The sequence below is a fragment of the Eucyclogobius newberryi genome, unplaced genomic scaffold (assembly GCF_026437365.1).
Source record: "Eucyclogobius newberryi isolate DKJ021-1_F unplaced genomic scaffold, fEucNew1.0.hap1 SCAF_20, whole genome shotgun sequence".
Lineage (NCBI taxonomy): Eukaryota > Metazoa > Chordata > Actinopteri > Gobiiformes > Gobiidae > Eucyclogobius > Eucyclogobius newberryi.
The window spans coordinates 13,891,664-13,905,952 of NW_027315835.1; the positions used below are offsets into that span (position 1 = coordinate 13,891,664).

At 41.7% G+C, this 14,289-nt stretch overlaps 1 protein-coding gene across 39 annotated transcripts in view; it reads left to right on the forward strand.

Annotated features, from left to right (window-relative positions):
* Window positions 1-14,289, forward strand: part of tcf7l2 (transcription factor 7 like 2) — an 85,320-nt gene that overhangs the window by 31,447 nt on the left and 39,584 nt on the right. For 26 of the 39 annotated variants that reach the window (XM_072455889.1, XM_072455890.1, XM_072455897.1 and 23 more), the window contains exon 5: window positions 1,840-1,899. The exons of the other annotated variants lie outside the window; for them this stretch is intronic. In XM_072455889.1, the coding sequence (XP_072311990.1) occupies window positions 1,840-1,899 (60 nt within the window). The remainder of the gene's footprint in view (window positions 1-1,839; window positions 1,900-14,289) is intronic. 39 annotated transcript variants of the gene reach the window in all.

Sequence of the window (14,289 nt, forward strand, 5' to 3'; positions counted from 1 at the left end):
ATTTCTTTTAACCAGAATCTGCTGTTTGTTGTCCCTCTGGCTCATCCAGACGAGAGGGGTCAAAGTGACACCAGCGTCCCGGGCCAAAATGCGGCCGGACGAGACGTGGCGTCAGTCCCGAGCCCTGAAACAATGAGAATGGGAGCACCCTGGTCTTTGTATGTGTCCAGCAGCCGTCTGGGTGGCTTCTTCTCAGACAATCCACTCAGTGTTGGCTTAGTCAGCAACAATACAACAACAATGACTGGAGTGTCTCGATGTCCACACAGGCCGAGACCGCTCACTGACCAGCCATAACATTACGACTATTGACATTTCAAACTATTATCTCAGAATCAAGGCACCACTTAGCAGAGTTATAGGAATGGGCAGTTTTACCTACATTTTTTTCACATTTTCTCTAATATTGATCCATCACAGTTTCACAATGCTATTTTATTTTGTCTTATTAAAACAAATATAAATGGCATTCAATCGTAATTTCACATAAACACAAAGACTTTTAATCATTATGTAAAAATAAGAAATTCTTCCTCCACATTGTGCAGGCCTAAATGAACATATACTCTTTTTGAAGTGAATATTTTATCTGTAAGTTGATGTTGATAAAAGCAAGAAAAATGTTGTAATGATTTTGGCAAAGAATTTAGATTAATAGTTAAAAATGAGATGATTTCACAATTTTGTATCACAATTTTGGGAAGGAGTGTGACAATAGTAGACAATATGGAATAAATTGATGAGGGGCTGTGTCTTTTGTTAGTCATGTGATAGTCATAATGTTCATCATCATCAGTCAAGCTGCTATAACACTAACTCTATTGAATTTTAATCAATAACGAGTCAGCCGATTGTAATCAATGTGAATAGCTCCTTGTGCGTGAAGGCTGTGGTCTTTTCTGTGGTATTTGACCCTCGTCAAACCTCAGTGAACTTAAGCTGCCACTCCACGGCGGACATTTAAAAGCATAATGCATATTTGTGTCTGCGTGTTTCCGACAAGAAGTGCAGCTTGAGGCTCTTATGAAAAGTTATCAGGCCGACCCCGGGGTCAAGTACAAGCACAAATAGAAGGAGTTGTGCAGTAGCGTTTAGGCAGAGAGGCCTTTTAGTAAATAAAAGACCCGCTGCTTTTAACTGGATCTAAAAGTAGCTTATCCCGTGTACTTTGGGAAATCAATAGCCACCTTTTCACAGAATGTCTTACATTTATCTTTCAGCGTTTGCTGAGTGTGTAAGTGTCTTTACAAGTTGCTAGGGCATATTGTGATCTGAATAAGGCATTGCTTTGGAGTTCTGCTGCAAACCGGGAATTTGTTTGAAATGTCTGAATAATGCCAAAAAAAACAAACTAATATTTTCTTCTTTAGCTTTCATTGACTAACATAAATAACATGTTTTGTTGCAAGCTAACACACATAACACTAATGGCAATTATTTTGTGTCTATGTATGTTGATATTGCATTTTAATACATTGTAATTGATAAATGTTTTAGCTAAAATGTTCAGTTAAAAATGACTTTTAAATTGTACTTTCCGAGCTTCAGCCTACCAATTCTAATATATGTTCAGTGATAGTCAAACGATGTCATAGTCTACAGCCTGAGACCATTAACACCACTATAACCCTGTTTTCTCCTTCTCTTCCTGTGTAACTTTTCAGATAATGTGGTCGAACAGGCAGCTGAGACATGCTCGTAGTTTAAATAACTTAAAAGCCATGGGATGTAACATTTCCAAGGAGACTGTAGCTTCTCCCTTAAACTGAATGTGAGGCTTGTGTGTGCATAAAGCTGGTATAATTGTGTGACCTGGGACCATCCATCTTTGCCTTTCAGGGCCCCTTCTGCTGGGAATACCCCGGACAGTCAGATGTGAGCCTATATCAATTTCATTTGGTGAGAAAAATCTTCCAAAAAACACTTTACATTTTGATTGATTGATTCTGAATCTGCTCTCAAATTCAAATCAGAACGCAAACGTGGTGATGCAAATTACTGCAATGAGGAATCCAGGTGAAAGGTGTTGGTTGTTTTGATAGTAAATTTCACATTCGTCTCTGATCAAAGTGCGCAATTAAATTTTAAAATCACACACAGAGGAAACGGCTGTGTGTTTTCTGTGATTTTGGCTTTGTTTGGCTTCGCAGTGTTTTTTTCCATGTAAAGAAAACTTGTTTGCAGTGTCAAGTTTCTGGATCATTGAGGGTGACAGTTTCTTTGATGGTTGTGAGAGAAAGTAGTGTTATATGCGAGTTTTTAGAAGTAAAAATATTGATGTGCTTTGGACTGGTTTGTCTGTATTCTAAACGCTAAACAAAATTGAAATAGTGATAGTAGTTAGGAAAGGAAATTGAAAGAAAACATGGATTATTTGAAAACGGTTCTTTATGGAATTGAAATAAAAAACAAATTGTACCTTTTTAGTTCTTATTTATTTTTAAGTTTTGCTAATAAGATGCTTGTATGACTAATATAAGACTTTATTGTTGTTTTTTATTTCATAGTTACACAGGAAGTTTTTGATTCACCTGTAAACCAACTGATTAAATGTAATAGTAATAAAGTAACAGTAGTTTTCAGGTGAGGTAAATGGTAAATAGGGCATTAGAAAGTCAGGTGTTTAATTTCTCGTTAGCATGTTTTAGAGCAAATATTTGGAAAGTAACGCTTCATTTAATCTATTTGAATTAGAAAAAACAACATTCTCTCTCTATGCTGTCACCTCGCAGCCATGTTTTGTGAGTAGCATAAGGACTTTGCTGGAACTTGTTTGACGAGGTCTGGCATATCAGAGCTAGGTGTGTCGGTCTGTTTCTACACATGTGTGCGTTTGTGTCTTAGAAAATGCACCTTTGACTCCCACAGGTATTGTAACTTAATGCAGAGTAGTGTATTGTGTGTAATATTATGAATGTGACTGAGGCGTAGTAGACTTAGGTCAGTTCAGGATCGGTCAATGTGTTTTTTCTTGTACTCTGCACTCATCTTCACATCTTCCCTTCTCCTTTAGTTTTAGACAAATTTACAAATGTGTTAATCTAGGAATGTCACACTATGAAAATGTTAGTGTTACAAAAAACAGCAGGATTTTACACTTATTCACAGTCACTGACATCACGACCAAAGGGCTGTGAAATCCTTCTCTTTCATTCACATTGTCTAATTACCATTCCTCTATTCTGTCACCTTCTTTCTGAATGAAAAACAAATTATATTGTGACAAAGGCACTCAACACTTTCCTATTTTGGATAATAGATAGAACAGAAATCACATATTTTCTTTGCTTTTGACTCATCTCACGCTTATTATTCTTTTGTTGCTATGTTTATATTGTCACCTGCATCATCAAGGTTTTAGATTCATCAAATAAAGCCTAAAACAGCAATATACAATTTAGATTCTGCTAAAGTTTTACGCATTGTGACTATTTTTAGTTTTGTTTTTTTCCTTTGTGCTGGTTTTCTTTATTAGTTTCCTGTATAAACACTCATACCTCTAATACCAACAATAGGAGTGTCCTTTATTGGAGCGTGTGTCAACATATAACTGATTGATTTATGTATTTCATTATTTTTGTCATAATTTATGTCATTGAAAAAACGATGTAAAACTGTTTTCACATTTGCATTCTTTATTTGTCAAGCTCAGCACTTAACAGCCGATTCTAAACGTTAGCTTAGCATGCTAGTGGCGCTAAAAGGCAGCTAACTAGCGGTGACAAAAAGCATCGCTCCGTCGCAGTGCCGCCCAGAGCCTGAATGACAGCAGCCTCCCAGCACAACTGTACACTCAGCGAAGGCCCAATTCACTGGGAAACGTGTTGTGACAGAACTCCAGGTGTCTCATTGTTGGAGCTGGCATGGTTCAACAGATTTACGAATTATCAAGTGGGCCGAGGGCATAGGGAGAAGGAGGGAGGAGAGAGGAGACAGGGGATAGGAGCTAGGGAGCAGGCGGAGGGAGGGAGGATCATTTGACTCTAGTTATGGAATGAGGCTCTGCTAGCGAGGGGGAATGCTATAGGAGCGTTAGCAGTTAGCAACTTAACCCTAAAGTCATATTTGGATTTGGATTGGAATTTAGTTAACAACCAAGGAAGACATTTGTTTGGTTTTTGGGGTTCCGTACATTTTCAGACCAGACTTAATCCAGTCTCAAAATATTGTGGAAAAACAAATGATTAGGTGTAGGAAATTCTTAAACTGTCAGCCCTGTAGGAGCCCTACATTTAGAGACATATTTTAACACATTTCTGTTGACATGACATAATATAGTCTGAATATTATTCAGGATTCTGGTATCAGGATATCAAGATATTCATTTTTCAGTATTCCATCAATATCGCCCAATGTTTTAACATGACAATTTTGTGTGTTATTGTTTTCTTTTCTCAAGTAATTTGAGACATCAACAAGCCGTGTCCAGAACTGCTCTTTTTTCAAGCCCCTCTTGCCTTCTCACTCCAGTCTGAGGCATTGCTGACGGATTAAACACAAAGTTATTAGTCTCACTAACTGTGCTTTGTTATTGCTTCTTGATTTCCAGGAAGCTTGGGGTGAACTTTGGGAAACAAGGTGAAGTCATTAAGTGGAAGTCCCTGAGGTGGCTTTGGAGTTTGGAGTGTTTTTTGGCTCCGGGCTGTTATTGCAGTAACACATGTTAACATACACAGTTTGTTTGGTTTCATTGCATATTTATTTGTGAAATAAACATGAAGAAGAGCTATAAAGAAGCGCTATAAAATCTACACTTTTGATAGCCTTAATAAAGCATGAACAAATTGTTTACTAAACATGATTCAGGCTTAGTTATTAAACCTGAATAATTTGTAATAAACAATGTTTTCATTTTGAATTAAGTCTTTGTTCATGCTTAGTTGTAGGTATAGTTATTATAGTCGTAGGGAAAGTGCTACTAACAAATACTTGTCTGAGCACTGATTTTAAGGCACTGAGATTCACGTTAGGAAAGATGAATGTGGACCAATCAAATGGCAGGCGTCACATGATCTTATTATATATGGTCAGGGGCAGTCTAGTTTACATATCTGAGTAGAGCTAGTGCAACATGCAAATCATGAAATACCAATGTCTAACAGTTGTTATGTCGATGAAGTCACAACATGCCGTTCTATATGTTCTATATGTGCAGCTTGTGAAGACGGTACATTTCCGATAGTATGCTAGCTGCTGATTCATATCAGGGATCTGCCCTAAAGCTCTTTGTCATATTGCAGCCAATGTTTTTTGGAGCTCGTCTGACCTGGCCTCACATTCTAGGACTTCATGTACTTCTACTGCTGAAAGCTAAAGCTCTTCAGGAAGCCGCACCAAAACCATTTTTGACCATTTCTGATTATAGATTGATTTTTGAAGTATTACCGTTCACAGAAATAAATCTAAAACCTGCTTTATTGTACTGTCTCTGATAAGAATGCACATGCAAACTGATTTGACAAAGTGTTGCTGTGATATGATTTTGTGGGACAGAGAGTGTGTGAAAAGTTAGGGTGGAAAGTTACGATAAGAATCTAGGCCAAATTCCCCAAAGGACAATTTGTAGCTATGGATGAGTACACTGTCAGAGTCAAATATGAACTCTGTAAGTGTGTGCTGGCTTTGTTGGGACGCTCAGTGATTCTGGTGAGCACTTAAGCTTCACTTTTCTGATACCCGCCCCTTATAACTGACGTGGGGGCTTTCCTTTCGACGTTTTCGCAGCTAAACATCGTCTGGCTCGCTTTCCTCTGTCACCCTACTCACATATTCCTCTCTAGGTTTGGACACAACACGACTATCCCCCCTTTCCAATTTATTCGGTTTTGTTCTGCCGCAGCCGTTCCAGCGAAGACCTATCTGAACTTTTGTGGGATTTGTTTGGCTCTCGTTTTGATGTGCATGTTGTTATATGCGTTTTCCCCTCCCCTCTCCATCTTCTAAAGTCTGTGTAGTCGACAATGTCTGAGTTGCAGGCCTCGCTTTTGTCTCCGCATGAGGAGGGGAAAAAAACAAATTTGATGTGAGACTTCTTCCCTACCCAGCCATTTTCTTTGAGCTTTTTGTTGTTGCTACGTTTTATTTTATAGTCCTGGAAGTTTGGGACAGTTTCTTTTTGAGGCAGGTGATGCAGAGTATTGACTCCCGTGCCTGTGCAGGTGTTCAAATACGTGTTATTTACCAAGGGATTTTGCAAAACTGTATGTGAAAAGCCTGTTGAAAAGCCTGTTAAGAATCCCCAGAATCCGTGTCCTAAGTCTCGGGATACCTCAAGATGAAGAATGATCATTCAAGTTTTCCGCAGATGGCTAAAGACTGACGTTATCTGGGCAGCTAGTCCAAACTAATATGTCAATAGACTTTTCTTATCATGGAGACTTGCTATTGGCCACATATCAACTTGGAGAAATTGCAGGAGGAAATGCATGCTGGTAAAAGAATAAACGAGCCTGTCACCAAAGTTGGGGAAAAATCCTTCACCGCAGCGTTACTGTCAAAACGCAGCCTCCATTTCATACATTATTAACATTACCTAAATGCATTATTTGTGTATTTATTCATTCATTTGTCTTGTTAACATCCTCCCGGAGTGAGATAAACAGCTGCGGCCAGACTGGATGTGTGACAGTTTGTGAGATTTGAATAAAATAGTCCCGGCAGCGTGATGGGAGCGAGACAGCAGCAGATTCGGCGGACACCGAGACTTCCCTCTCCAGGCTCATTAAGGGACAGTATGAGGCGATGATGTTGGATCGGTACGCACTTTACCGCCGCGCCTCTTTCTTTGAACGGCGGCGCCCTCTTATCTGCAACATGCTCTGTTCCTCCATAACAAGAACGCTCACGCTTCCCGACTGTCTCCCGATCTCCACGTGCACGCTCTCCGCGCCACACACACGCTCAGCGCTTACGTTGTGCAGACGGAAAACTCATAAGGCTCGTTCGCAAAACATTTGGCAGCTTTTGTTGTATTTTTCTCCCACATTATCGAAAAGCCCCGTAACGTTGTCCCTCTTCCCCCCATTTTTTACTGAGAGACATCACAAATGGATATTTTAATTGGAACTTTTGGCACTGTCTCCATCTTGCGTTGGAACAGCAGACAAGTGAGTGGTTGGCCCAGGCTGATTGGTGTGTAGCGAGCCATGCCTAAATCAACTGGCAGCATGAATAGCTCGCTTGATTCTCAGTGGCATTCACTAGAATCCATGGCACTTTTTTTTAAACAAAAGTCTTTCTATAGAAAAGTCTGGGATAACCAACACGAGGAGACAATACCTCCTGCCTCCTTGAAGCATGACTTCACCTTTGTTTTCTCAGGGCAGTTTACTTTACTCGCTATTGCCAAAGTTTTGAGTGTCATTTTAAGTGCAGATTGATACAATTTTTTGCTGCGTTGCCAAACATTTTTAAACTGTCAGAGTTATTCAAACTAAATCATCCCGCAATTACTTTAAGCACATCTTTCCAGTTATAGAACATTCCTGTTGACTTCCCATAAGTTGTGTGGTCCTGAGTGATCTAAACAGTGTGGAGATTCTGACAGGTAGGTCAAAATAAATAGACTGAAAACACTGGACAGAACCACGTAACTCTATCTGTTGTGTTGACTCTTATGGTGAAGAGTAAACATTTGAAACATGGTTTTCGCCTCAAGGTGTTTGCTCTCAGCGAGATGCTCAATATCATCATAACAACAGCTATTGGATTAACAGTACACCACAAACAACATTCAATAGAAAGCACATTTAAAAGTTCTACTATTGGTGTTTTTTATTCTTGTGAAATGGGAGGCAGAGTATGTCTAAAGAGTTTATCCACGCTTGTACCTTTTGGACATTTTTAAGAATGGAATTCTTCCTTTTCCTGTGTTGTGGGACTAAAGAGGAAATGGATCAGTGGACCCAGATGACATGTTAGGCCTGACTGCTGCTCCTGTGAGAGAACCTCTTGGCTTGAGCTCAGCAGTGTCTAATCCAAACCACATTCTGCAGCGGAGCATCTGCATAAGCACACACCTGTTTAAGCTGTGGACACTCGTCACCTCCAACAGTAAATTCAGGCACATTTGCCTGAGCCAGAGGCAGTGTCTGCAGCAGGTCAGGCTGGAGTCGCTCTAATCCTCCCAGACATAATGTGCGCCTTGTGTTCAGATGGAGGAGAATGGCTGTGTGCAGGCGTGATCTGTGTGTTCAGCCCATGTAAATAAGTGTTACGTGTGTGTGTGTGTGTGTGTGTATGTGTGCGTGCGTGCGTGCGTGTGTGTGTGTGTGTGTGTGTGTGTGTGTGTGTGTGCGTGCGTGCGTGTGTGTGTGTGTGGGCCCTCATCTCCCTCTCTGTTTCTCTCTCTGCTCTGGACTCAGTGCTGTGTAATTACCTGGCTGTCTGCCACTGTCCCACCAGAGCACAGACACAAGTGGAGCAGTGTCTTACACTATGTAACCCGTCCCAGCAGCCCATCTGAGCCGCTGGGCCTCTGCTGCTGCAGCCTGAGGTTTAGGCAGCAGACAGGTCATGGGAGATTTACAAAGATTGCCTTTTCTATAGCAAAAGATCCATGTAATTCTTTTTGAGCTCTCTGACTCTAGCTGGCTTTCAGTCAACATATTTGATTGAGATGAAGCATCATATAAGGAATGGATAAGCAAATAATAGAATCAGACTTGTTTACTAATCATAGTTGATTGTGATCTGCACACAATTAGATACATTAGTCACAAAATCAAGCGACAGGTGTCCAGTGACATGTGGAGAAGTGCTGTGTAATGCCTAATATACTCGTTTCGGTGTTGATTGACAGATCAGGAAATGCTGCTCTACTGCTACAGGCTAGAACACTTTTAACACAGACGGAACATATGCCCGGCCAATCAGAGGACAGGAGGCGCTGGGAGACAGATTTATAGCGCTGACCTAAAGAACACTCCTCAACTGTCATGTGTCTTCAAGTTGCTTCATCAGCCACTGAGGAGCTCTGCACTCATAACCTACGACAGTCCAGTGCACTCGCACTTTCTGCGCACCGCCGTGTCTGGCTGCCATTTTAATTGTTATATCTCCGTAGCCTTGATATGAGCAAAAAGGGAGGCCTCGGCAGTACCTGGCACATCAAAGGCGGCCTCCCTCTAGTCTTACAAGTTGCCTGTCTCTTTAAAGGATCCCAGGACCAGAGAAGGAGATTGGAGAGGCAGCAGCGTTAGTAGATTCACGGCTTGAATGAGTTTGATGGACTAATTGTAGCCCCCAGTGGACACAGTCACACATCACAGTGGGCTGGCAGATTTGGAGAACAAACTAGGGAGGTGTGCGGTGCTTTTTTTTAATCGTCATTTTACCAATATCTTTTATTTAAGAATATTTGTCTTAACCGTATCCTCAGTCCGTTTTTATGTGATGAAATAAAACGATCAAGAAAACAAATTTCTCCCATTCGAGCCCCTAATTATTCTGCCCCCAATAAAGGCAGGTATGGACATATATTAACTTTTCTTTGTTACCCATTGATAAGGTTTTTTTTTTTATGTACATTCAGCAAAATAATAATGAATTGCTCCCGGGCAAGCCCTCATAAAGCAGAAAAAAAGGACGAGCTCCCAAATACTGTACGAATTAAAACTATGTATAGATAAAGATGAATGAAAGTTTCTTTAATAATACTTGAATAGTCTTTTCAATGTTTGTTTACACTTTTAACAGAGGAGCTTAGGGCTAACATACAACACTGACAGTTTCCTCAGGCGTTGCACACACATGATGATGCAAGCCTTTCAACATTCCGTGATGAGGTGCACGTTGGTCAGTGGATATAAAAGTCCTCTCCTGATCATGCCTTTGGACAGAACAATGCACTACAAAGAAATGTAAAGCATAAAAAACAACAACAACACTCAATATTCTTGTTTCTTACCAACAACATGACCAACTGCCTTGAGTTGTGATCAAAAAGGTTCTCTGCAGCTTTGAACGGTTAGTTTTCTTCTTCATCTGCACCAAAAAGAAAACAGGATCCCAAACTTTGGAGCGTGCATAGTTTTTTCTCCCCATCGCACCCCTCTCCCACTTTGAGTTTGTCAGTTGTACATTAAGCCGCAAGAGTGAAGCTCAGTTAAAAGAAGAAAGGCGCAGGGAGATGACATCGGCAAGGAAGCGCCTGGCGTTGGGAAGGGCCCTGGCTGCGAGAAAATCAATTGCAGGGAACACTTCCATACACGGAAATGGCACAATGGGAGGGAGAGCAGGGAGTAAAGATTTTTTCTGAAAAATGATGCATTTGTTTTACCCAGGGAGACAAACAGCAAAGACGAGGAGAGAAAGAGAGAAAAAAGCTCTCTTCTGAACATCTTTTGAAAAAAAACGCTCTGTCTTTGGTGAGGTTGAGTTGTGTGGTTAAGGTTTGTTTTATCCAACTGTGCGGAAGCGTGTGTATCTGTCTTTCAGGTCTCTTTTTAGTTGAGGCGCAGAAAGACTACTCGTGGCATGTTCAAGGGCACTCAGTGGACACAGATGCCCTGCAGGAGGTGGAATTATGAATACAACATGAGTAAACAGACACCTACATATACTATTAAAATAGTAAGCCTAGTACTTGGCAAGAAACCATTGTACGTAGTCATTTGAGCTGGTCCGTAGCAGTTCAGCCTCCCTTTTCTGAGGTCACTGATAAAGACTTGTGTAAAATCGGCTCTAATTTGCCTGATAGTGGAATGATTTGCACATTGTCAGTAATGTATTCCTGTGTGCATTCCTCCAATACAGCCCTTTTAGTATTCCGTCTTGTGATAAAGGATTTTTTTACACAGCAGCTGTGAACAAAGAATACAATAGCTCACAAACTCGAAACACAATTCCAAGACTGAGCCTTGAATAGCATTCAGACTGCAGTGTGACTGAGCGCACCCATTCAGAGGAGTGCGCAGTGGTGGAGATGCTATCAAGTTGCCTGCAGATGGAGGTCAGTGTGACTGGCACAGTTGGCACCTTGGAACTGGCAGCAGTTGCAGAAGCACTTAGCTCTGCATTGACTGAAGGGGACCGGGGAGCAAAACGTTCTTCTCATTTCTTTCCTTTTTGGATTGTCTGCGCTTCCTGTTTTGAAAGCCATTAAGGAGCAAATTTCCTCACAGCGAGAGTAGAGATGAAAAGGGCCTGTCTTTTGAATCATGTCCAAGCACAAATGTGAAAAAGAGGGGGAATGATAGCTATCTGTAAACATCTCTGTTCGAGGGGTCGACGGAAAAGGAATTGTGAGAGGGAAAATGATACATTCATTTGCGTTCTTCTTTTTTGATTTGCTGATGAAAGCGACGCTGTCGTTTTTGTTCCACACCAGCTGTATTGCTCTATTCAGAGGCATATTAATGTATGAGGGCAGGCACAGATAACTGCTCGTCTCTCAGCCCTTAACCCCCTTCTGAAAAGGCTTTGTGACATCTGCATCCACACATGTCCCATTCACTCCAGCCACAGAATATTTATAGATAATGAGCTTTTGTCATTCAATCACGCGCTCTGATCGTCTCATCCATGAACTTTACATTCCTCTTAAGCAGTATTTGCTGCATTATCAGGACATGCATGTATTTGAACTGACCTGGCTCCGGACTAAAGCTGTTTAGAGTTTGGCATATTTCATATTTACACCAGTTTCCTCTCAGCTGTGCCTGGCTCCTCACAGCAGCAGTAGCTTGGTGCTGGATTTTCTTCCTCCTCCCTCTCCCGTCTCTCTCTCCTCTACCCCTCACTGCCCCAAGCCTGGCCAGTCTGTGCCTCTTAATAAAACTGACAGGCTCTAATTGGGCTTAATTGCACCCTTCGGGCGTCGTCAAAAGGAGTGTTGCTAAACAAACTGCAGGGTCTGCAAGCAGGCCAGCCAGTCCGCTCAGCCCCAGCCTGCTTGTGTGTGTACTATCCAACATAGTACCACTATTAATCCTAATATCTCTGTTTAACAGCACATTAGGAATGTGCACAAGCAAGCTTCTAATTTAGCCGTGTGGGCGTCTCTGTGCCGAGGGATGTAACTGGCCCATTCACTGCTCACAATGAGGCAACAGAACAAGAGCTTACAAGTTGGAGAATCTTATGCATTCAAGCGGCAGCATCACCTGACTGTGAACCTTTCTGCGCTCACACAGACAGTAAAACATAGCTCCTCTGTGTCTTTGAGGAAGTGTCGACAACTCCAGGTGTCAGAAAAGCCGTTAAATCCCTCTATTATACAAGAAACCAAGCAAACAAATCCTCCCTGCCTCCCTGTGCTATAGGCAAAAGGCAGCGGCGTGGCACATCAGCAGCACCCCCTCCTGGCTGATGGACAGGTTGAGCGGGTCTGAGACCGAGCTCCCTGTCGGGCCGGGCTCTCACTAAGGCCACATTAGCCTCTGATGGGTCATTGAGCACAATCGATGATCTGATTGAGTCATAGAAAGGTGTGTTTGTGTGTGAGGCGTGGTTTGAGCTGGTGCTGACCCCTGATGCTCTGACCTGCATGTAGACAAAGAGATAAACACGTTGTGTTCTCCTTCTACCTTTTGAACCAACTCTCATTATCGCCATTCACTGACTAAAAAGTTTTTGGATTTTGTTTTGAAAGCTTTCATCAATGGAATGCCAGAGACAGGATCATTTTAGTTGTGTACCGGGCGAGAGCGCGCGGTACGGAGTGGAGATCGCAGGGAAAGAGACGTCTGCAGTGTTTTTGTCCAGCGCTCCACAGTGGCGTAATGATGCAGTGGCCGAGCTGGAGGCCTCATAAAGACCAGGAGGACCTAATTTCAGCGGTCTACTGCTGCTCCCATGTCTGACTAGCTCCCTCTGTCACCCCTTCTTTTAGGATACGAGGCAGAGCACATAATTAAGATATACTGCCTAGCCTGGCTTGAATATATAGCCTGAAAATATAGAGGAGCGCAGCAGCCGGCCTCAATCGCAGCCTGTGGTTCAGTGTTTGGCTGCAAGCGGTGCCCGGGTCTGCACCAGTGTGTGTGTAGGTGTGTGTGTGTGCGTCTGTCAGCGGTCAGAGCAGCGTGCTATAAAAGGCTGGTGAGTCGAGCCATCGCCTCTCTGTGTGCAGAGGTCACACTGAGCCAAATGGAGCATGGCTTCCAACACGTACACTCTCCACTCTTGGAGATTCTGTGTGTTTGAAGGACGACTGCACAGTATTATTCTTATTGCAGTATCAGCAAATGTATTGTCCCAGTGTCCATGCGTTTCATGTTGGCAGTACATCGCTTGTTTCTATGAACATATGTTGTGACCAGAAATCAGTCAATTCCAAATTCAGATTTGTTCCTAGTTTAGTATGTGACAAGCTCTGGTTCTTGTATGACTTTTAGATTTTGCTGCAGCTTTTTTTCCTAAATTCTTATAAAAATCATAATATAGTGTTTTCCTCAAATGTTCATAATTGTATAAGGCTCGGGCTGGGACTTAAACAATACCTTGTTTTCGTTACTGATAATTGCGCAGTACTTTTTAGGTACATATTCTATATTAATCATCTAGACTGACAAAAACAAAGCCATGTTCATAAATTCCATTAAATACTATGTATTTTTATTGTTCATGTGTGGTGACTTTGTATAGTGCTCTCTCTGGGCCCAGCATCTAATCTTTGTTATAAAAAGAAAAATATTCTTACCAAACCAGATTTATTAAAATAGTTTGAGGTACCAGTAGTACTTTAACCTCTTTTTCAGTACTGTGCTGGTACTTTTAAAGGTTTCTCATCCCTGCATAATAGTATGTAGTACACAATCACAGCATCCCTGTACTGCACAAGAGCTGCCAGATTAACCACAAATGAATCCAAATCACAATTTGAATCGATTTACAATAAATACCATAATTTCCTCAACATTTCTGCATAAAAACTGCAAAGCCTATAGATCCTTTAAGACATCATAGACAATCAGACAATATATTTATATATTTATATATATTTCACTCTCTTGTCACAAAGAGAATCAGACGATCAAATTAAAAAAAAATCCAAAATCGACTCACTATAGTTCAGCTCTAGGTTTTGCATCTCGTTTCCTCAAATCCATCTAGTATATTATTTTGAAGAATCCAAGCCAGCTGCCCCGACCACAAAGTTTTCCTGCCCCATGCCATATATAATCTCGGTGTCCGAGCGCGTATCTGAGAGGACACATCCTACCGCTCGGCCCCCCACGTCCCGCCCCGGCCGCTGCAGCGCTTTGTCACCCTGTAATGATAACTATCCATCAAGAGCAGGCTCTGCACTCTTTGGAAATGAAGATGGATTGAATTAGCGCTGGAAGC